General features: G+C 35.5%; 2 protein-coding genes and 1 pseudogene across 3 annotated transcripts; 2 read left to right on the top strand and 1 right to left on the bottom strand.

Annotated features, from left to right (window-relative positions):
- Positions 1-854: 854 nt before the first annotated feature.
- On the bottom strand, positions 855-12,205 carry LOC145066495 (DNA topoisomerase 6 subunit B-like; annotated as a pseudogene). Its single transcript, XR_013688761.1, has 19 exons — positions 12,137-12,205; positions 4,477-4,527; positions 4,201-4,298; positions 4,052-4,121; positions 3,871-3,960; positions 3,712-3,763; positions 3,533-3,600; positions 3,362-3,468; positions 3,170-3,272; positions 3,003-3,088; positions 2,719-2,930; positions 2,522-2,637; positions 2,342-2,430; positions 2,194-2,266; positions 2,006-2,097; positions 1,790-1,931; positions 1,614-1,675; positions 1,390-1,516; positions 855-1,315 (listed from the first exon to the last, which is right to left on the bottom strand). The product of XR_013688761.1 is annotated as a DNA topoisomerase 6 subunit B-like (transcript).
- Positions 9,072-10,337, top strand: LOC145096477 (DNA topoisomerase 6 subunit B-like). The gene is made up of 7 exons (XM_079034102.1): positions 9,072-9,182; positions 9,268-9,356; positions 9,427-9,499; positions 9,606-9,697; positions 9,777-9,915; positions 10,051-10,124; positions 10,217-10,337. Exons 1-7 carry the CDS (start codon positions 9,072-9,074, stop codon positions 10,335-10,337), a joined length of 699 nt encoding a protein of 232 aa, XP_078890228.1.
- Positions 12,206-12,214: 9 nt separating the features above from the next.
- On the top strand, positions 12,215-15,013 carry LOC145049761 (DNA topoisomerase 6 subunit B-like). The gene is made up of 16 exons (XM_078998126.1): positions 12,215-12,246; positions 12,393-12,490; positions 12,558-12,615; positions 12,695-12,787; positions 12,895-12,946; positions 13,035-13,102; positions 13,175-13,281; positions 13,352-13,454; positions 13,542-13,627; positions 13,700-13,911; positions 13,993-14,108; positions 14,200-14,288; positions 14,356-14,428; positions 14,508-14,599; positions 14,675-14,813; positions 14,940-15,013. Exons 3-16 carry the CDS (start codon positions 12,577-12,579, stop codon positions 15,003-15,005), a joined length of 1,335 nt encoding a protein of 444 aa, XP_078854252.1. The 5' UTR covers positions 12,215-12,246; positions 12,393-12,490; positions 12,558-12,576; the 3' UTR covers positions 15,006-15,013.
- Positions 15,014-20,906: the final 5,893 nt, after the last annotated feature.

A 20,906-nucleotide genomic window follows, 5' to 3' on the forward strand; every position in this document is an offset into this window, starting at 1 on the left:
AAATTCATATATATATATATATATATATATATATATATATATATATATATATATATATATATATATATATATATATATATATATATATATATATATATATATATATATATATATATATATAGATGTTTGAATTGACTATGGTCTTTGTTTTCACACAAAATGCTGTAGTCATAAAATGTTTAAGGCTTAATGGGGATAGTATTGTTTCTGTTTTTTGTTGCTTTTTACCACTTTATAGAAGTTGTATAGGTGTTGCCGAGGGAAACTATAGGCTTTGACTCGATCATATCAATTTTGCAGCTAAGAGGAACCACATACATCTTTACTCAGCAAAAGGTCATACATTAAGTACTTATTAGTTATTTAGCATATCATTTACCTTTATAAACCTGCTTTAAAAAATTTAAGTTTGTAAATTATTGTCTATAGACAATCAATCTACCGAGTGACTTGGAAACAATTAGTTTGCTGCTAAGTGGAGGTTTGCAAATCGATCTTGGGAGCAACAATAATAGATTGACAAACAAAATAGTTCTTGTCAAGGTTAATTTTAAAACTTATATTTATTTTTCAATTGTGTAGGGTTTGAATCCACTTATGTAGCTGTAAAGTGTGTCAAGTATGGATTTAATGTGCGTCTAGTATTGGACTTTTTTACTTTTATTTTTGTTGGTTTTAAAATATAAAATTTGATGAATGTTTTAAGATTTTTTCTGTTTTGAATATGTAATTATCTTTTATTCTTTCATGAATTTATGTATTTTTTCTAATAATGCCAAAATCCATCGCTAATCAGTCACAACAAAATCTGTCGGTAATCCGTTAGTGAGTTATTCCTAGATTCTGTGGGTAATCCGTTAGTAAGTTATTCCAGATTCCGTCGGTAATCCGTTGAAAACCGTTGCTAATCTGTTGCAAACATATTCCGTCGGTAATCCGTTGCAAAAAATATTCTGTCGGTCATCCGTTACTAATCACCAAAGGAAAAATCCGTCGCTAAAAATTTGCCGTAGCCGTCGGAAATCCTTTACAAACAATTAGCGACAAGAATATACCGACGGATTTGGGTCTGTTACAATTCCGTCGGTAAGAGTATGAGCAACAGATTATCGACGGATTTGGCCGTCGGTATTACTCTTTTTTGTAGTAGTGACATAAACAAACCCTAATTCAAACATCCAAAAAACCCACATGAACAAAAGAAAACAAAAAGTCACATAACCATTGTTCCTTTCTGATGCAAACTGTTACTCATATGAACAAAAGCTCCAAAAAGCATCGATTCCATTGCCATCTAATCTGTTATTAATCCCGCCTAACACAAAGAAACAAAAATCAAATTTAGAAATAATTATTAAAGCAAAGCAAAACTTTAAAATATTTAGATACCTTTTTACAATCTTCACGAAAATCTCGAACCAGCTCTTCTTTTGTCCATACTTTAGTATCTGGACCATTCAAATCTCGGCCAATCTCCGTTATGCTAGCACAAGCAGTTGCAGCTTGATCAATGTAGCTACAGCCAATATAAAAACATAAACTATTAGCAACTTGAGAGAGAAAAAAAACAAAAGTAATTAATATCTCACAGATATGAAAGATGATCAACTTACAAATCCATATTTTGTTTAATTATTAGGGACTTGAGCTGGTTGCAGCAATCTTCAAGGCAAGTCTAAAAGATAACATAGAGGAGGACATTATTATTATTATTAGCCTAATAAGGAAGCAAAATAAAAATTAACATTATTATATTATATTAAAAATAAAAATAAAATTGAGAATAGACCTTGACAGCCTTAGCAATAATCTTGCTTACGTCATCTCCAATATACTCCATTCCAGTCCCTTTGAATGGAATTTTTGTGCTTACAATGTTAACAAAAACACCAATTTTTTCCTGCATCTTATTAATTTTGTATCTTTTCCACCTTAAAATTCCATAGCAACAAATTAAAAAATTGCTAGTAAAAGTGAAGATTGAAAAACATAAAACAACTCTTACTTGATTCTCTTCATGGCAGTTGTGGTGACAACATCAGCATCTTGCTCAAACAGCAACGGAACACGGTTTGCAAACCGGAAGATATTTATACCCTAGAATTTTCAAACGTAAAAATATTATTATTATTATTATTAATTAGTGTGATTTTACACAAATCACACACACAGAAACAAACTCACTCAACCCACCTGCGTGAAGTATTTTCCTCCCAGACTAACTCCAGCTTCTACAATGAACGGGTGTCCTTGATATACTTGAGCACTGAAATGTAGCCATTTTTTAATACATGCTTGATTATGAGTGTATTTTTAAGATATGGATGGAATGGATTTTTACCTTTTTGCAGTGTATGTTGCAACCATCTTCGGCTGCAGCACCTTATATATACCCTCGCAAAAGGATTCATCTCCTAAAGGTGTAAGACACTAGAAAGAAGCAGCATTAAGTTGTTTTTATGAGCTTAATGGGTGAAGCACTTAGATAGATATATGTTTAGAGGAGGAAACAGTACCATACATTGCCACTAGGATCATCAAATTTGGTATGTTGAAACAACTGATTCATGCAAGCAATTTGTGGGAGAGTCAAAGAGTTGGCTTGTGTTTCGGAGGTGACATCGGGAGCCATTTTTGCTGTATAAATAAAACATCATCATGATAAATATTAACTTTTAAAAAACAAGTGAGTGTGTAGTAAAATTGTTTGATACATACCGATTAATCTTTGAGCTTGTGCCTTGGGAATGTTAACAAATTCATGCTGAAGAAACTCCAGAAGATTCTGATTTTTAGTTTGACCAATCAGGCGTTGGATGATATGCAGTGAATCAACGGCTAATGGATGGTACTTTGTTTCTACAGGAACTGGAGGCATTTCCTCCGTCAATCTTGGATAACTTTTCTCCACCACACCATTACCATTTTCACTACAGGAAAACAAACTTTAATCAACAAACAAGATGTGAAATTATGCTTTTATACAAAAAGACTCTACTCACTCTGGTGTAACTGCAACAAATCGAAACTTGAATTCCGCATAAGGAGTAATAACTGCCATTTGGCGCATATACTCCAATATCTTTGACTGCAAACATAAATCATATATACATATATGTTAATTTAAGAGATAATTACATTGAACAAAAATGATACATGATTTACATACACCATATGTTGTCCAGTTTCCTTCAATTACAACTTTGATCTCAGCTCCATGCCAATTCTCCATGCCACCTATCTTCTCATGTAAATGGATACGGGGAACGTTTCTGATCAAAATATTATAACACCAATAGCACATGTCAAAAAAATAATATTTAACTCAGCATCCTTTTATCAGAGAGGCTATGAACAATACCTATCAATGTCTACATCCAGAGTGCAGTGCGTAGCGTAATTTTCATTCTTCATTGATGAGTATATCTCAATAGGTTCTCCTGTACTCATCTTTGATCATATTGATACCTGAAAGACACAAATATACATCATCGTCATAAGAGAAATATAAAAATTAGATTCAAATATATACCATTTTTGCACCACCAAGTCCGAATTTTCCACGTGTTTGTTTCACCCCATATTTTTTCCTAAATAAAACTGCAACCATCATCTTTAATATGTTAGAAAAAGTAACATGACACAATGCTACAGACAGAAACATTAACTACGTACAACTTATTTATGGGGATATATATTAAATAACTAAACCTTGTCCAAACATATTGGGGATTGCATCATGGGGCATTCCTTTTCCATTATCCTACATACAAATTTCAAAATGTATATATAATAATTTATGGGAGTAAAACATGAAAGTAATACAATAATACAAGGTTTGAAATGGAAAATATTATGTTATCTTCACACCATACAAGTCACCCTGTAATAACCTGAGGGGCCCTTCATGGGTTCTGCAGCAGTTTTCTTCCCAAGTGCTGAATTTTTGCCAAGCCGTTTCTGATAAGATTATAACAAGAAAAATGATTTATTTGAAAGTTTAAATAGAATTCATCAAATCTATTCACAGATGTGTGTATACAAACCTCACCTTACTATCCTTTAATGTCTCAAAATCGTCATCAATCATGGAATTGAACTTGCTTCTATTAAGCTCTTCACTGTGATATAAAAAACAATATAATAAAAATACAACTATATAGCATATAACATATATATACTAATATTATTAACACTTACAATGTTACTTCGACGGATGGAAGCTCCTGAATGGACTCTGCAGAATCAAGTGCATTTTCAACAAGTTCTTTCACCGTACTGTAAAGCGATTTTCCATGCTGAAACTCAAATACAATTATATAATTATAAAACGTTAAATACATAACAACCCTAAGGCCAACTAATTGCCGTTCATGTTTTATAGTATGTCGGAATAGATCACATCAAGTAAAGTTATACTGAATCTTTCATAACAAAACGAACAAAACATGTACTAGATTACACAATAGAACTTACGTTGTCAAACCCAACAATGTTCTTATTCTCGGCAAAGAACTCAGCAAGAGACTCTGAAAAAACCAACGGAGACTCTGAAAGAACCAATTAAAAGTTGAAATTAATCTCCATTCACTATTTATTTGAATTTATTTGAAGTTTACCCAATTACCCTCTTATCACTATTTATACGCACGATGCAAACCATAAATTGTTTAAACCACATCACGTAAAAGATTTGTATCTTCAAGCCGTTCATCAGGTCTTCAATCTTCGTCCCTGCGATCTCACAGGTAAAATGATAGAGCCACGTTCGAGAGGGCTAATCTCCCAAGAATTAAGAAGAAGAACAAGTGACTTGGAGCAATTTTCTGTGATATCTTTCTTGAAATGAAAATACATGAACTTAAATAATCAAAGAGTTCCTAATTTGCAGCTAGAAAATAGGCAAAATAATAGAGAACATGGGAAATACTAGTAGAAAAAACATGCAACAATTCAGGGACTGGGTTGACTTGCTTCCAACGTCCCTTGACTTATTCCTTCTTCTGTTTCTGCCTTGGAACTTACTCACGGAATCGAGCCTGCTTTTGAACAACTCGTTTAGGTCTTGAGTGGGCCAATGAGAATGAGGAGCCATTGTTTGACACGTTATCCAATGGGCTCTGTTCAGGTAGACGAAATCCCCAACATCAAAGTGTTTCTCCATGTGATGCTTGTTTGCTTTTTTGATCATTTTCTGTTGGGAACGTATGAGTGATTCCTTAAGGAGCTTGATCAATCGTTGGTGCTCGAGAAGGGAATTGTCGATTGAAGCAATGTTTGCATCGCCGGCTTTGTAATCATGGAGTGCTGTGACATCTTTACCGTAAAGGGCTTTGAATGGCGTCATATTGATTGACATGTGATGACTTGTATTATACCAAAATTCCGCTAGATAGAGATAGCGGTTCCAAGCTCGTGGTTCATCATATACAAATGTCCGAAGATACGATTCTAAACTACGGTTGACAACTTCGGTTTGACCGTTTGAGGGTGGTAAGCACTTGAATGTAGAAGTCGTGTACCAAGTTGAGAGAACAATTGCTTCCAAAATTTACTAAGGGAAAATTGGATCACGATCGGAGACGATTGTCTTCGGGAAGCCATGTAAACGATAAATGTCTCTTAAGAAGAGTGTTGCTAGAGAAGGTGCGTTGAATTGGTTTGGTAACGCTAAAAAATGTGCAAATTTGGTTATAAGATGATCAACGATTACCCAAATTGCGGTTTCGCCATTAGATGGTGGGAGTTGGGTGATGAAATCCATGGATATGTCTTCCCATGGGTTACCTGGCGTTGGTAAGGGTTGGAGCAAGCCATATGGTTTGTGGTTTATTGGTTTGGTTGTTTGGCATATGTGGCAACTTTTAATGAAATGGGCAATCTCTTTTTTCATTTGTGGCCAGAAGAATTGTGCAGCCAACCTTCTAGTTGTTGCATTGACGCCTGAGTGTCCCCCCAATGTGGAAGAATGAAATTTATGCAGAAGGTTTTGTTTGACTGCTGAAATGTGTAGTTGGAACAAATAAGCGACCATGTGCATGAACCATATTGTCGCGAAAGGTGTAGTTGCTAAGATTGTTTGGTTGTTTTCGGAGGTGGTCGATGAATGTTTTCCCATCTGCGGTTTTGTAGTAGTCACGGAGATCATTTAGCCATGTTGTTGTGGAGGCGGATAGTGCTAGCATAGAGTGAAATTCAACGCGACTAAGCGCATCAGCAACTCGGTTTTCTGTTCGGGGTTTATAATGCAGCTCAAAATCATATCCCAACAGCTTGGTCACCCATTTATGTTGCTCGGGAGTTTGTATTACTTGTGTGAGGAGATGCTTGACACTGTGTTGATCGGTAAAGATGCGAAATCGTGGACCCAATAGATATTGTCTCCATTTTTTAACAGCTTCAGTGATAGCGTATAACTCACGAACATAAGTGGAATTTGCTTGCATTCGGGTGCACATATTCTTGCTAAAAAATCCAATGGCATAACCCAATGCATCGGATGTGACATCAAACGGTGACGAGAAATCTGGGAGAGCAAGTATGAGAAGTGATGTCCTTGCTGTTTTAAGAGCTTGGAGTGCTGTGTTTGCTTTTGGTGTTCATTGGAATGAAGGAGTTTTCAACTTTTCAACAGATCAGTCAGTGGAGCTGCTATCGTCACATATCCTTGAACAAACCGTCGGTAAAAACCTGTTAAACCAAGAAAAGCTCGCAAGGTGGTTAAAGAATTAGGTCTGGGCCATGCTTGGATTGTGTGTAACTTCTCGGAGTCTGCTGAAACACCCACTGATCTTTGAGTAAGGGCTTTGGCTTGGTTGAATTGTGCCATCTTTGAGCATTTCAGTAATGAGAGTGGTCATGATCTGTTTTTGGAAATGTGGTCGGGTATCGGTACCGTTTGACGTTAACCAGCTTTGAGTTGGGAAAGAATTAGAATTTGGTGACCGTTTTCTCTAGATGGGGGTAGTGTGTGTGGGGTCTCAAATACTAATGAAAATTTTGTGAGTATGGATTGAATGGTGGGGTCATCGTGGTCTTGTTGTTTTGTTGATGTTTCTTTGGTGGGTTGGTGGTGAAAAACCATGGTGTGGAGAGAAGCTATCGAGTTTTTTCATAGAGCGGGACGTGAGGGTATTGGTTCAGGCCCTACAACTTCTGATCAAATAAGAAAGAAAACAAAACAACTATTCTCCTTTTGCTGTTGTACACGACAGGAAAGAAGAAAAGAGAAAGAGATGTGAAACTATTCTGCTGTTATTTCACACACTAAGATAGATTACAAAAGAGCCCCTGTTTTGATCAAAAAGAGTATACCCAAATTTGTCTTCTATAAGTTGAGGGTGTTCGGTTGGCGGTGGTGTTTGGTGTTTGTAAGTGTAGGCGTGAGTTTGTTTGGTAACGGTTGCGATTTGTGCCAAGTTTGTCTTCTATAAGCTTTGTCAAACCATATGCTTGCCATGATCCCAATAGATTGTTGTTAGCTAGGTGTTTGTACCCAGGTTGTCAAGATCGGGATCCTACGTAGGATCCTTTTTGAGTTTGCAAGATCGAGATCGGAATCCTAAGATCCCACAAGATAAAATATAATTTTAATTTATAATTTTTAAACATGAAAAATATTTCAAAAATTCAATTTTTTGTTCAAAATTTATAAAAACTTCAAAATATTAGTCATAAGTCACAATACAAAATGAAAAACGATAAATTAGTAAAAAAAATTCATTTGCAAAAAAAAAATGCAAGCGAAGATAGGATCGGATCAGATCCCGATCCTACAATCCTACGATGCTACCCCAAATACGATTCATTTACGATCCGGATCGTTTTTCATACTTAGGATCGTATGATCCTACGATGCGGATCGTGATTTTGACAACTATGGTTTGTACCAACTAAGAGCGTCACCGGTGAAGTAGATTACGGTTAACGGAACACGTTGTTGAGGTGGTATGGCATAGTAGTTGAAGTAATTATTGGCTAGGAAGATCCAATCCAATGGGTTGGTGCCATCAAAGTTTGGAAGAAGGATCTTCGGGGTCAGGGAGCATTGTTATGTGGTGGGTGTGTATTGATATTCTCGATTTTGGGTGGTGTTTCGAGATTTTCTAGTTTAGTTATGTCTATGACAAGGTTGGCAGTTGTCTCAGTTTGCTTTGCGACGCTAATACTTCATGGTTCTTGTTTTGTTGTTGGGAGGAGTTTGTGGTTGTAGTGAGGAGGTGGTCGAGCTTTTCCAGCATGGCAGCCATTGTTTCTTCAAGAGTTGGAACTTCTTTTCGAGGAGGCATGGTGAGAACGAGCAATGAAAGCACCAAATGATAGAGCCACGTTCGAGAGGGCTAATCTCTCAAGAATTAAGAAGTACAAGAGACTTGGAGCAATTTTCTGTGATATCTTTCTTGAAATGAAAATACATGAACTTAAATAATCAAAGAGTTCCTAATTTGCAGCTAGAAAATAGGGAAAATAATAGAGAACATGGGAAATACTAGTAGAAAAAACATGCAACAATTCAGGGACTGGGTTAACTTGCTTCCAACGTCCCTTGACTTATTCCTTCTTTTGTTTCTGCCTTGGAACTTACTCACGGAATCAAGCCTGCTTTTGAATAACTCGTTTAGGTCTTGAGTGGGCTCTGTTCTTGGGTTGTTTCATAAAACAAAGTACCATCCATTGCCGTGGATTCGCTGAGTATCATCCAATGCCTGATTGGTCAAACTGAACATCAGAATCTTTTGGAGTTTCTTCAGCATCAATTTGTTAACATTCCCAAGGCACAAGCTAAAAGATTAATCAGTATGTATCAAACCATTTTACTGCACACTCACTTGTTTTTTAAAAGTTGATATTTATCATAATGATGTTTTATTTATGAGAAATTAAATATCTTCCTACATTTTATTCCTACTTTTCTTCCTACCTATTTAAGATGATGACAAGTGTACAAAATTAAAATCTCAATCAAATTTAAATTAAATTTAATGACACTTGTCACCATCTAAAATAAGTAGGAGGATAGTAGGAACAAAAAGTAGGAGGATATTTAATTTCTCTTTATTTATACAGCAAAAATGGCTCCCGATGTCACCTCCGAAACACAAGCCAACTCTTTGACTCTCCCACAAATTGCTTGCATGCATCAGTTGTTTCAACATACCAAATTTGATGATCCTAGTGGCAATGTATGATATTGTTTCCTCCTCTAAACATATATCTATCAATAGGATTAAGCTCATAAAAATAACTTAATGCCCTGCTTCTTTCTAGTGTCTTGCACCTTTAGGAGATGAATCCTTTTGCGAGGGTATATATAAGGTGTTGCAGCCGAAGATGGTTGCAACATATACCGCAAAAAGGTAAAAATCCAACCATATCTTAAAAATACACTCATAACCAACCATGTATTAAAAAATGGCTACATTTCAGAGCTCAAGTATATCAAGTACACCTGTTCATTATAGAAGCTGGAGTTAGTTTGGGAGGAGAAAACTTCAAGAAGGTGAGTTGAGTGAGTTTGTTTCTGTGTGTGTGATTTTGTGTAAAATCACACTAATTAATAATAAGTAAAAAGATTTTCACAAAAGATATATGTTTGAAAATTCTAGGGTATAAACATCTTCCGGTTTGCAAATTGTGTTCCACTGCTGTTTGAGCAAGATGCTGATGTTGTCACCACAACTGCCATGACGGGAATCAAGTAAGAGTAAAGTTGCTTTAAGTTTTCTAATCTTCACTTTTACTAGCAATTTTTTAATTTGTTGTTATGGAATTTTCAGGTGGAAAAGATACAAAATTAATAAGATGCATGAAAAAATTGGTGTTTTTGTTAACATTGTAAGCACAAAAATTCCGTTCAAAGGGACTGGAATGGAGTATATTGGAGATGACATAAGCAAGATTGTTGAGGCTGTCAAGGTCTATTCTCAATTTTATTTTTAATATAATATAATAATAGTAATTTTTATTTATTAGGCGAATAATAATAATAATAATAATAATAATAATAATAATAATAATAATAATAATAATGTCCTTTATGTTATTTTTTAGACTTGTCTTGAAGATTGCTGCAACCAGCTCAAGTCGCACAGAATTAGGAAAAACCTTGAAACAAATATGGGATTGTAAGTTGATCATATTTTATATCTGTGAAATATTAATTACTTTTGTTTTTCTCTCAAGTAGATAATATTTTATGTTTTTATATTGGCTGTAGCTACATTGATCAAGCTTCAACTGCTTGGGCTAACATAATGGAGATTCGCCCAGACTTGAATGGTCCAGATGCTAAAGTAGTGACAAAAGAAAAGCTGGCTCAAGATCTTCATGAGGACTAAGGAGTTTAAAGAGGTATCTAAATATTTTTTTGTAGGTGCAGGCCCCTGTTTTGATCAAAAAGAATATACCCAAATAAAGCAAAGCACAGAGCTGCAGGGAAAAGATTCCCAGATTTTCTTCTTCTTATTTCTAATAATAAAACAAGAAACTTACAAAGCTTTAAATAATAAGCAAAGGAAAAACTGCTAAGCTAAAAAAACTGAAAAACGTGGGCTCCTAACTAGGTGGCAACTAAGTCACTTATTCCTATTGACAAGGTCTATAAAAGACCATGTCAGAATTACTTTTTCCTCCACATACTTCCCCTTAATTCTGAACTTTGTCCTCAAGTCTTATGACTCCCAAAAGGTTTCTCATCTCTAAGAACTTGAGTCTTGGCAAAGCTTTTGTCAAGGGATCTGCTCTTTGTTCTTCACCACTTACGTGTTTCACATCAATTTGTTTCCTTTCAATACAACCCCGTATGAAATGGAACTTGGTGTCAATCTGCTTACTCCTCCCATGGAAAACAAGATTCTGCATAAGAGCTATGGCTGACTTGTTGTCTACATACATCCAGACACATTCTTCCTTCCAACCGGTCAATTCTTTGAGGAGACTCCTTAGCCAAAGTGCTTGGCATGCTGTTGCAGTTGCTGCCATAAACTCTGCTTCACAGGAAGATAGGGCCACAGTGTGTTGTTTCTGGGACGACCATGTGATTGGATTACCAGATAGATAGAAAATCATTCCTGTTGTACTCTTTCTACCATCGATATCCATTCCATGACTACTATCACTGAATCCAATAAGCCTTTTATCACCACCTTTCTTGTACATTAGACCAAAATTGGTTATCCCCTTTATGTACCTCAAAATGTGTTTGACTGCTTTGAGGTGGCTCTGCTTTGGTGATTCCATGTATCTACTTACTACTCCAACTGAGTAGCTCAAATCAGGTCTTGAGTGGATGAGATAGCGAAGACTTCCAATGAGGCGTCGATACTCGGTGGCATTGACTGGTATTCCATCTTCGTCTTTTTTCAAACCCAGTCGGGGTTCCATTGGATATTGAGATGGGTTGCACTCTCCCATGCCTGCTATTTGCAAAATCTTCTTAGCATACCCCGCTTGACCGATTGTGATGCCATCCTTGTCTTGGTGAACTTCTATCCCTAGGTAGTAGGATAAGGTTCCCAAGTCACTCATATAACAAAACTTCAACATCCTTCTTTTAAACTCAGTAACTAATTCTTCACTTGAACCTGTCACAATCAGGTCGTCCACATAGACCCCGACAATCAAGGTATGATCTAAACTCTAATTTATATGTTATATTGATTATCATATACTAGATCTAGGGTTTATAGTCTTGGACAAATTGCATGTACAATATAGAAACCTAGATCCAAGCATTAGGGTTTGTATGAGCACATAGGATGTTCTTATGACCAAAACCCATCAAATACTACACCAAACAGATTACTCCCAATTACACATTCCCGTTATTCTCACTCTTCAATCCTTAAATGATAAATTCAAGGAACTTATCCTAAAGGATCTCTGTAAGAACAAGTAGATAATGTTGCCTCGAGGATTCGTTGGCAATATATGTTAACAAGGCAACCATGAGGGGGCTAGAGTACTCAAATGAACGCACAATCCATACTCTCGGATTGCATGATTCAATAACACCTACAGATTGCGAGTTTACCAATGTTCCAATGGACTGTCTAGAAGAGATTGTGGTCATCATCCATACTTTGTTAGATGACCGAGGTCAATGGTACAATAGTATTGATTGTAGTTTAATTTCAACTTTTGGTTGTTTCAGAGTCTCCTTTGGTTCTTTCAGAGTGTCCTTTGGTTGTTTCGGAGACTCTTGCTGAGTTCTTTGCAGAGAATAAGAACATTGCTGGGTTTGACAACGTATTGCGTAATCTCGTATATGTTTTGTTATGAATGATTGAGTATAACTTGACTTGATGTGATCTATTACGAGATACTATAAAACATCAAAGGCAATTAGTTGTTGTTATGTATTTAACGTTTTATATGTTGTATTTGAGTTTCAGCCTGGAAAATCGCTTCTGAGTACGGTGCGAGAACTTGTTGAAAATGCACTTGATTCTGCAGAGTCCATTGGGGAGCTTCCAAGGGTCGAAGTAACAATGTAAGTGTTAATAATAGTATATGTTATAGTTGTATTTTTATCATATTGTTTTTTGTATGTATCACAGTGAGGAGATTAATAGAAGCATGATTGATGACGATGTTGAGACAGTAAAGGATAGTGAGGTTTGTATACACTGATTTGAAACACTAAATTCTATTTAAACTTTCACATAAGTCATTTTTCTTGTTATTATCTTATCAGAAACGGCTTGGCAAAAATTCAGCACTTGGGAAGAAAACTGCTGCAAAACCCATCAAGGGCCCCTCAGGTTATTATTACAGGGTGACTTGTATGGTGTGAAGATAACATAATATTTTCCATTTCAAACCTTGTGTTGCTGTATTAGTTTCATCTTTAATTTACTCCCATAAATTATCATACATTTTGAAATTTGTATGTAGGATAATGGAAAAGGAATGCCCCATGATGCTATCCCGAATATGTTTGGACGAGGTTTAGTTATCCAATAAGTTGTAGTTTAAGTTTCTTTCTATAGCATTGTCATGTTACTCTTTCTAGCTAACATATAAAGATGATGCAGTTTTATTGAGGAAAAAGTATGGGGTGAAGCAAACACGTGGAAAATTCGGACTTGGTGGTGCAAAAATGGTATATATTTGTTTGGTTCTTTCAATCTAACTTTTATATGTCATGGTGATGATGTATATTTGTGTCTTTCAGGTATCAATATGGTCAAAGATGAGTACAGGAGAACCTATTGAGATATGCTCATCGATGAAGAATGAAAATTACGCTACGCGCTGCATTCTGGATGTAGACATTTATAGGTATTGTTCTTAAATGTTATTTTTTTGAATTAATATTATAATCTTTTGATTGAAAATTTTCCATGATCAGAAACACTCCCCATATCCATTTACATGAAAAGATAGGTGGCATGGAGAATTGGCATGGAGCTGAGATCAAAGTTGTAATTGAGGGAAACTGGACAGCATACGGTGTATGTAAATCATGTATCATTTTTGTTCAATGTAATTATCTCTTAAATTAACATTAACATATATGTATATATGATTTATGTATGCAGTCGAAGATATTGGAGTATATGCGCCAAATGGCAGTTATTACTCCTTATGCAGAATTCAAGTTTCGATTTGTTGCAGTTACACCAGAGTGAGTAGAGTCTTTTTGTATAAAAGCATAATTTCACATCTTGTTTGTTGATTAAAGTTTGTTTTCCTGTAGTGAAAATGGTAATGGTGTGGTGGAGAAAAGTTATCCAAGATTGACGGAGGAAATGCCTCCAGTTCCTGTAGAAACAAAGTACCATCCATTAGCCGTTGATTCACTGCATATCATCCAACGCCTGATTGGTCAAACTAAAAATCAGAATCTTCTGGAGTTTCTTCAGCATGAATTTGTTAACATTCCCAAGGCACAAGCTAAAAGATTAATCGGTATATTTAAAACAATTTTAGTACACACTCACTTGTTTTTTAAAAGTTAATCTTTATCATGATGATGTTTTATTTATATAGCAAAAATGGGTCCGGATGTCACCTCCGAAACACAAGTCAACTCTTTGACTCTCCAACAAATTGCTTGCATGCATCAGTTGTTTCAACATACCAAATTTGATGATCCTAGTAGCAATGTATGATACTGTTTCCTCCTCTAAACATATATCTATCTAAGAGCTTCACCCATTAAGCTCATAAAAACAACTTAATGTTGCTTCTTTCTAGTGTCTTGCACCTTTAGGAGAGAACTACTTTGGCGAGAGTATATATAAGGTGCTGCAGCCGAACGTGGTTGCAACACATACTGCAAAAAGGTAAAAATCCATCCATATCTAAAATAAACTCATAATCAACCATGTTTAAAAAATGGCTACATTTCAGAGCTCAAGTATATCAAGGACACCCGTTCATTATAGAAGCTGGAGTTAGTCTGGGAGGAGAATACTTCAAGCAGGTGAGTTATTATATAAATTTTGTGTAAAATCACACTAATTAATGATAAGTAAAAAGATTTTCACGTTTGAAAATTGTAGGGTATAAATATCTTCCGGTTTGCAAACCGTGTGCCACTGCTGTTTGAGCAAGATGCTGATGTTGTCACCACAACTGCCATGAAGAGAATCAAGTAAGAGTTGTTTTATGTTTTTCAATCTTCACTTTTACTAGCAATTTTTTTAATTTGTTGCTATGGAATTTTAAGGTGGAAAAGATACAAAATTAATAAGATGCAGGAAAAAATTGGCGTTTTTGTTAACATTGTAAGCACAAAAATTCCATTCAAAGGGACTGGAATGGAGTATATTGGAGATGACATAAGCGAGATTGCTGAGGCTGTCAAGGTCTATTCCCATTTTTATTTTTAATATAACAATATTTTGCTTCCTTATTAGGCTAATAATAATAATAATAATAATAATAATAATAATAATAATAATAATAATGTCCTCCTCTATGTTATTTTTTAGACTTGCCTTGAAGATTGCTGCAACCAGCTCAAGTCCCTAATAATTAAACAAAATATGGATTTGTAAGTTGATCATCTTTTATATCTGTGAGATATTAATTACTTTTGTTATTCTCTCAAGTTAATAATAATTTATGTTTTTAAATTGGCTGTAGCTATATTGATCAAGTTTCAACTGCTCATGCTAACATACTGGAGATTCGCCGACAATTGAATGGTTCAAATACTGAAGTAGTGACAAAAGAAAAGCTGGCTCAAGATCTTCATGAACAGGCTAAAAGGGTATCTAAATATTTTTAAAGTTTTGCTTTGCTTTAATAATTATTTGTAAATTTGATTTTTGTTTCTTTGTGTTAGGCGGGATTAATATAAGATTAGATGGCAATGGAATAGGCTGCAGGTCTCCAATTATTGGAGCTTTTGTTCATAAGGGTAACAGTTTGTTTATTTGGGTTTTCTTCATAAAGGAACAAAGATTATGGGACATTCTGTTTATCTGGGTTTTTTTTGTTCATCTGAGTTTTTTGGTATGTTGAAATTGATGTTTGGACTAGGGTTTGTTTATGTGTGGAAATTGAATATAGCGATTTGGAAAACAATTACTGGTTTTCAGGTGGATGCATATGATGATCGGTTCAGTTTTGGTACCAACTACCAATTTACCCTCTATTTCAACTTACTCAAAGCTGTAGCTTCATTCTAGACTAGTATTATATCCGTCCGGTGGCCGGTTGACCGATGTAAAAACATGTATTTATCTTCTTTTCTTTTATATCATCCAACTTTCATTTGTTCCCATTATAGTATTGTAGTATAACAAATCTACCGAATTATAGTCATATCATTCATGTAAAGTTGCTTATTTTTTTTTATAGACAATGCATTGGGAGCAAGTATCTTTGGTGATGTGTGATATCTTGTGTACATCTGTGTCACGGGGCCTTGCAAGTTTAACAAAGCTTCAAACTCAAATTTTTCGTTCACATTTAGACCATTTGTTGGATACAAACCAGAAAAACAATAACAAAATGCTTCTGTACACACATAAAGAATGAGAAGAGAAGATGGTTCTATTCTAAAACAAAGACTTTTATTATCAACACCAGGAACAACTTTTACATCATATTTACACATATGTATATATAGAGTTTGATCAACTGTTATGACTTTTCAACCCAACCATGACAACCCTTTAAACCATTGTGATTCCTTGATTGTGATGCTTCTATTCTATTTGAACCATCATATCCCTGTGTAGAAAAAATATAACCCAAAATGCACCAAAGAACAAAAATCAGAAATTGTTACTCATGCCTATGTTTGACACAGTTTCCTTAAAACAAGTTCGCCCTATATGGGTGTTTGTTTTCAGGATACAACAGTAGTAATTGACTTTTCTAGGTCACCCGAACCCTCACTTGATCTGGAAATTACCTTGGTTGCAACAAGAGATGATACAAGAAGTAGAATCATAAGAGAGGAAGAGATTGATTTCATTTCATTCGGTGTAAACTAAATAGTCAAGGAGAGGTTCTATTTATACTATAAATCGTCATTGATGTCATTAAACATCAAAACGTATCAGCCAATTAAATAACATAATTAATTGATAGATCAAAACCGAAATCTATTATAATAGTTTTTAATTCGGGTTTGTAACTGTTAAGCGAAAAGAAAATAATTGCAAAATAACATCAAAACGTATCAGTAAATTAAATAACATAATTAATTGATAGATCAAAACCAAAATCTATTATTAATAGCTTTTAATTTGGGTTTGTAACTTTTAAGCGAAAAGAAAATAATCACAAAAAGGTCCTTGAGCTTTTATGGTCGACCGATGGTGCATTCGTACCCATACAACGCACACTCGCACACATGTTCAATGAATCGAAACCAAATTGGGTCGCATTGGCACCCCCCTGTGTGCATGCGCACGCAAGAGAGAGCGTTGATTTCTATTAATCTTACAAAAATAGCTAGTCTTTGTAGTTGTAAACCAATTTCCTTTTCATTCTCCCACCAATGTGGGATGAGTTAAAGCTCACTTAACTCCTTTATTTTCTCTTCCAATTACCCTAATTTGACAAGTAATTTGTCATTCATTTTTAATCGGTTTTGGATGTGTGACATATCGAAACGAAGATATCATGGAGGAGAACATGAATATATAATCAATAGTCCATTTTGACTATATTTAGAGTCCAAAATTTGTGCTAAAAAATAGAAAAAACCCATTTTTGAAAATTAGTAAAACTAATTTTCCAACAGTCCCCTACATGAATGAAAATTGCTTCAACATTTTCAAGCTGCTTTGGTAAAATCCAGCAGTTCAATCATGCATAGGATATGTAGGTGTTACCCTTTGAACCTTCCCTTAAGGTACATATTTATTTTACTAGTAGACCAGTGGACTCAATGTCCTTGAACTGTTCCTCCATTTGTGTAAATAATTAGTACATATCTTACATGATTCTCCCTGGCCTAGTTAGGTTCTCATTGATGTGTATGCTATGGTCATGGACACTTGCCTAGTTTTGTAAGAGCTCTTACGACATTTTCCCATTCAGTTCCCTTTGAAGCGACCCCACTTCTCTCTCACATAGGTAACTATATCATAATCATTAAAAGCTAAAGCTTGATGATTTCCAACTTATCATCAACTACTATAAGGTTAACCTGCATCACTATTTGTAACATCTGATTCCTGGTATGCATTTTATTATAATTTGTTCTTTTTTGAAGAGCTACTCGACGTGTTGGGAGCCCCAGACTCGTCGAGTAGAAACAAGATTGGACGCGGGATTTAAGTCGCCTACTCGACGAGTTGAGAAGCCTCGACTCGACGAGTATGTTGTCAGGATGAAACTCTAATTTCGGGCTTTTGCACCCTATTTAAGCATCTTAATCCCCACCTTATGGCCTCATTTCCAGCCTCTAAGTCCCAAACCCTAATCCACGAAACCCTAGAGCTAAGTGTGAGCTTGTGAGCCATTTTTAAGTGATCTTTGTGTGATTTGAAGCTTGTAGAAGAAGAAGAAGCTAGAGGATTCTAGGAGAAGATTGTAGATCCAGAAGCAACATCTCATCGTCTTCATTTTCTGGCAAGCAAGCCTCAACCTTGCCTAATAGCTTGTTAGATCTCTTCTTTGTTGGTTTATGGGGTTTTTGATCCAAGAAGCTTAGTCCTTGGGATATGGAAGTGCCAAGTGATCTACTTTTCAGAGTTGGGGTCTAGAAGGGGTTTCATGGCATAAAGGTGCAAAATTTATGACCATGGAAGCCCCATGCAATCTTTAAGGTGTTATTATGGCCTTTTAAGCCCCAAAAGGCCATGCATGGAATGAAAGTTAGGAGCTTTAGATCTTCAAATGATGTCTATAGCGTAGATCTATGTTAGTATGCTTTAGTTTGGAGTATTATGGCTTTTGGACGAAGATCTATGTTCTAGATAACTAGGGTTTTAGGTAAACCCATTAAGAAGGACTAATAACGGGTAAAGTTGGAAACTTTACCCTTAAAAGGGCATTTCCAGTATGTAGATGAAGTATGAAGCTTAGATCTGAAGAGTAGGGGCTTAGTACTTTAAGATGGCCAAAACAGAATAAGGAAATCAGCGAGTCTAGAGAGGGACTCAACAAGTTGATTCGTTTTGTCCCGATGGTATACAAGGTAGAACTCGGCGAGTCCACAAAGGGACTCGCGAGTTGATTTGCCAAATCGCGACTATGAGTAGCCAGGGAACACGTCAAGTTAGGGGGGTGACTCGACGAGTTGGATCGCGATTTCAGGGTTTATGATTCATAGAGATCGGCTAGTTGGTGTCACACCCCAAACCAGAATGACGAAAACGTTTGGGGGCAGAGGACGTCATGTACAGTATCATAACAATGCACAATAGTAAACAAGCAACATCATCCATTGCATTGATATTATAATTTAATACAAGTGTATTCTGTGTATAGTTTGAAAGACACCAAAATATGAATCAATATAAAAGACGAGTCTTGAACACGCTCCGTCTTTTCAAAACCTAGTCCAGTGTACCTGTCTACTGGTGACCTGAGAATACAAGTTATTTTGAAAAAGTATATCAGCATTTAAGTTGATGAGTTCATAAGTATTTTAGTGTCATTGTTTGTATAAGTTTGATGAAAGTGTTTGTAAGTGTTTGATGTAAATGTTTGTAAGTTGTTTGACGTAAATGTTTATAAAGAAATGTAGTCTTCTACCAAGACTCGACTATTCTAAATGTTTGCTCTTTTGTAAAAGTGAGTGTTTTTCCCTAGTATGACTATGATTACCAAAAATATAGTTTACATTACCGTTTATGTGAGAAGATCACAATATGAATATAATGGGAAAATGACGATGTGCTGTAGTATTGTATATAGTAACTACCATTGTACTAACTACCTTAAACCAATTGTTTAATTAAGGTAAAATGTGATGAGATTATAAGCATACTTGATTGACTATTAAAATCACGACGTTCGAAGACGTCAAAATGGTATGACATTCGTCACCTGTAGACCTGCAGGTCCCACTGTAGCTAACAGCAAGGTGTAGTATAGTCAATCCCGTATAGATCTATACATAAATTCACGCTCTACCTCCAGGAGACTCTGGTTACAAAACGTGACACGGCAGTATATTGTCATGCCATGAAGTAGTGGCTCACATTAATGTTATAGTGTTCTTGTGTGAAAAACCGAACCTTTTTCTGTTTCTAGTAACCGATTTCTGTTAATAAAATTTGAATTTTATTGAGTTTCCATCAAACTTCTTGGTTTAGAAGATCATCTAGCTTTATATATATTTAAATTTTAGATGCGAGTCGGAACCAAAATCACGCAAAAAACCGGAATCTTCTTGAAAAGTGGCAGTTTCCGGCCTAAGTGAGTTTACGGCCGTAGACCTGTGTACGGCCGTACACTCGTTTACGGTTGGTTCCAGGTGGACCCCACCACCGACCATGCCCCCAGTCTATATATATGAGACCCCCACCTTCATTTGAACCTTCTTGGCCGAAAACTCTCTCATTCTCTCTCTCTACCTCTTGACCGTAAACACCAAAAACAACCTTATTCTTCTGAAAATCATCAAGAATCGTCATTGGGAGTTGATTTGGAGCATCTAGAACACGTTTTTCATCGAATCCAGCATCCTTGTTCTTGAGTGTACGGTCGTACACCCTTTAAATCTGCAAACTTCATTGACCGTAAACCAGTTCACGATCGTACACACTTCAAACCTTCAAAGGTCGTATAACCTTCAAAGAGGTAGTTTACGGCCGTAAACCATTCACGACCGTAAACCACATTCACGGCCGTAAACACTTCCTTAGTGGTGCATTAGACTGAAAACCCGCTTTTCTCGATTCAATCAAGTCCCGGTAACATTCCTTAACTGAAAGCAAGTGTTTTTCTAACACTTTATCTAATGAAATCTCTAATTTAGATACATATATGTATTTAATTGTTATTTGGATTCCGTTAAGTGCCACATATAACAACTCGAGGGTCTTCGTTTCCAATTCGTTAATTCAACGCTTGCACACAACTAACAGTAAGTTCATACCCCTACACTTTTATGATTTTTAACATGTTCAGGGGGAATACAAGCCAAACACAAATGATTTTTGTAAACTAAAACAAAAAGGATTTCAACAAGTTTAAAACTTATGCAATTGATTCAGTCCGACGATTTCTACGAAATATTTAATATTTTATCCCTTGTTGTATTATGCAGAGCATAAGGGATACTTTCAGCTATAAAATATAATTCAATAGTTTTCAGAACAATACACAAACCAAGTAAAATACATTTCAGGAAAACTATAATAGGTATAGTTAGGGGAGTTTATCATACAGTTTTTACCAATCCATATTACATACATGGGCAAACATAAAAACTATGACAGTTTTAGTTTATGATTTACATTACTACATTCGGATGACAAGAGTAT

The sequence above is a fragment of the Lactuca serriola genome, chromosome 1 (genome assembly GCF_051521515.1).
Source record: "Lactuca serriola cultivar US96UC23 chromosome 1, Lser_US96UC23_V15, whole genome shotgun sequence".
In the NCBI taxonomy this organism is placed as follows: Eukaryota; Viridiplantae; Streptophyta; class Magnoliopsida; order Asterales; family Asteraceae; genus Lactuca; species Lactuca serriola.

Excerpts from the sequence above, each read along its gene's own strand:
- LOC145096477 (XM_079034102.1), top strand. The coding sequence starts at position 9,072 with ATGGCTCCCGATGTCACCTCCGAAACACAAGCCAACTCTTTGACTCTC. Across the intron at positions 9,183-9,267 it reads TTGATGATCCTAGTGGCAAT|TGTCTTGCACCTTTAGGAGA; the intron begins GTATGATATTGT and ends GCTTCTTTCTAG. Across the intron at positions 10,125-10,216 it reads CTTGAAACAAATATGGGATT|CTACATTGATCAAGCTTCAA; the intron begins GTAAGTTGATCA and ends TATTGGCTGTAG.
- LOC145049761 (XM_078998126.1), top strand. The coding sequence starts at position 12,577 with ATGATTGATGACGATGTTGAGACAGTAAAGGATAGTGAG. Across the intron at positions 13,455-13,541 it reads GAAACTGGACAGCATACGGT|TCGAAGATATTGGAGTATAT; the intron begins GTATGTAAATCA and ends TTATGTATGCAG. Across the intron at positions 13,912-13,992 it reads ACAAGCTAAAAGATTAATCG|CAAAAATGGGTCCGGATGTC; the intron begins GTATATTTAAAA and ends TTATTTATATAG.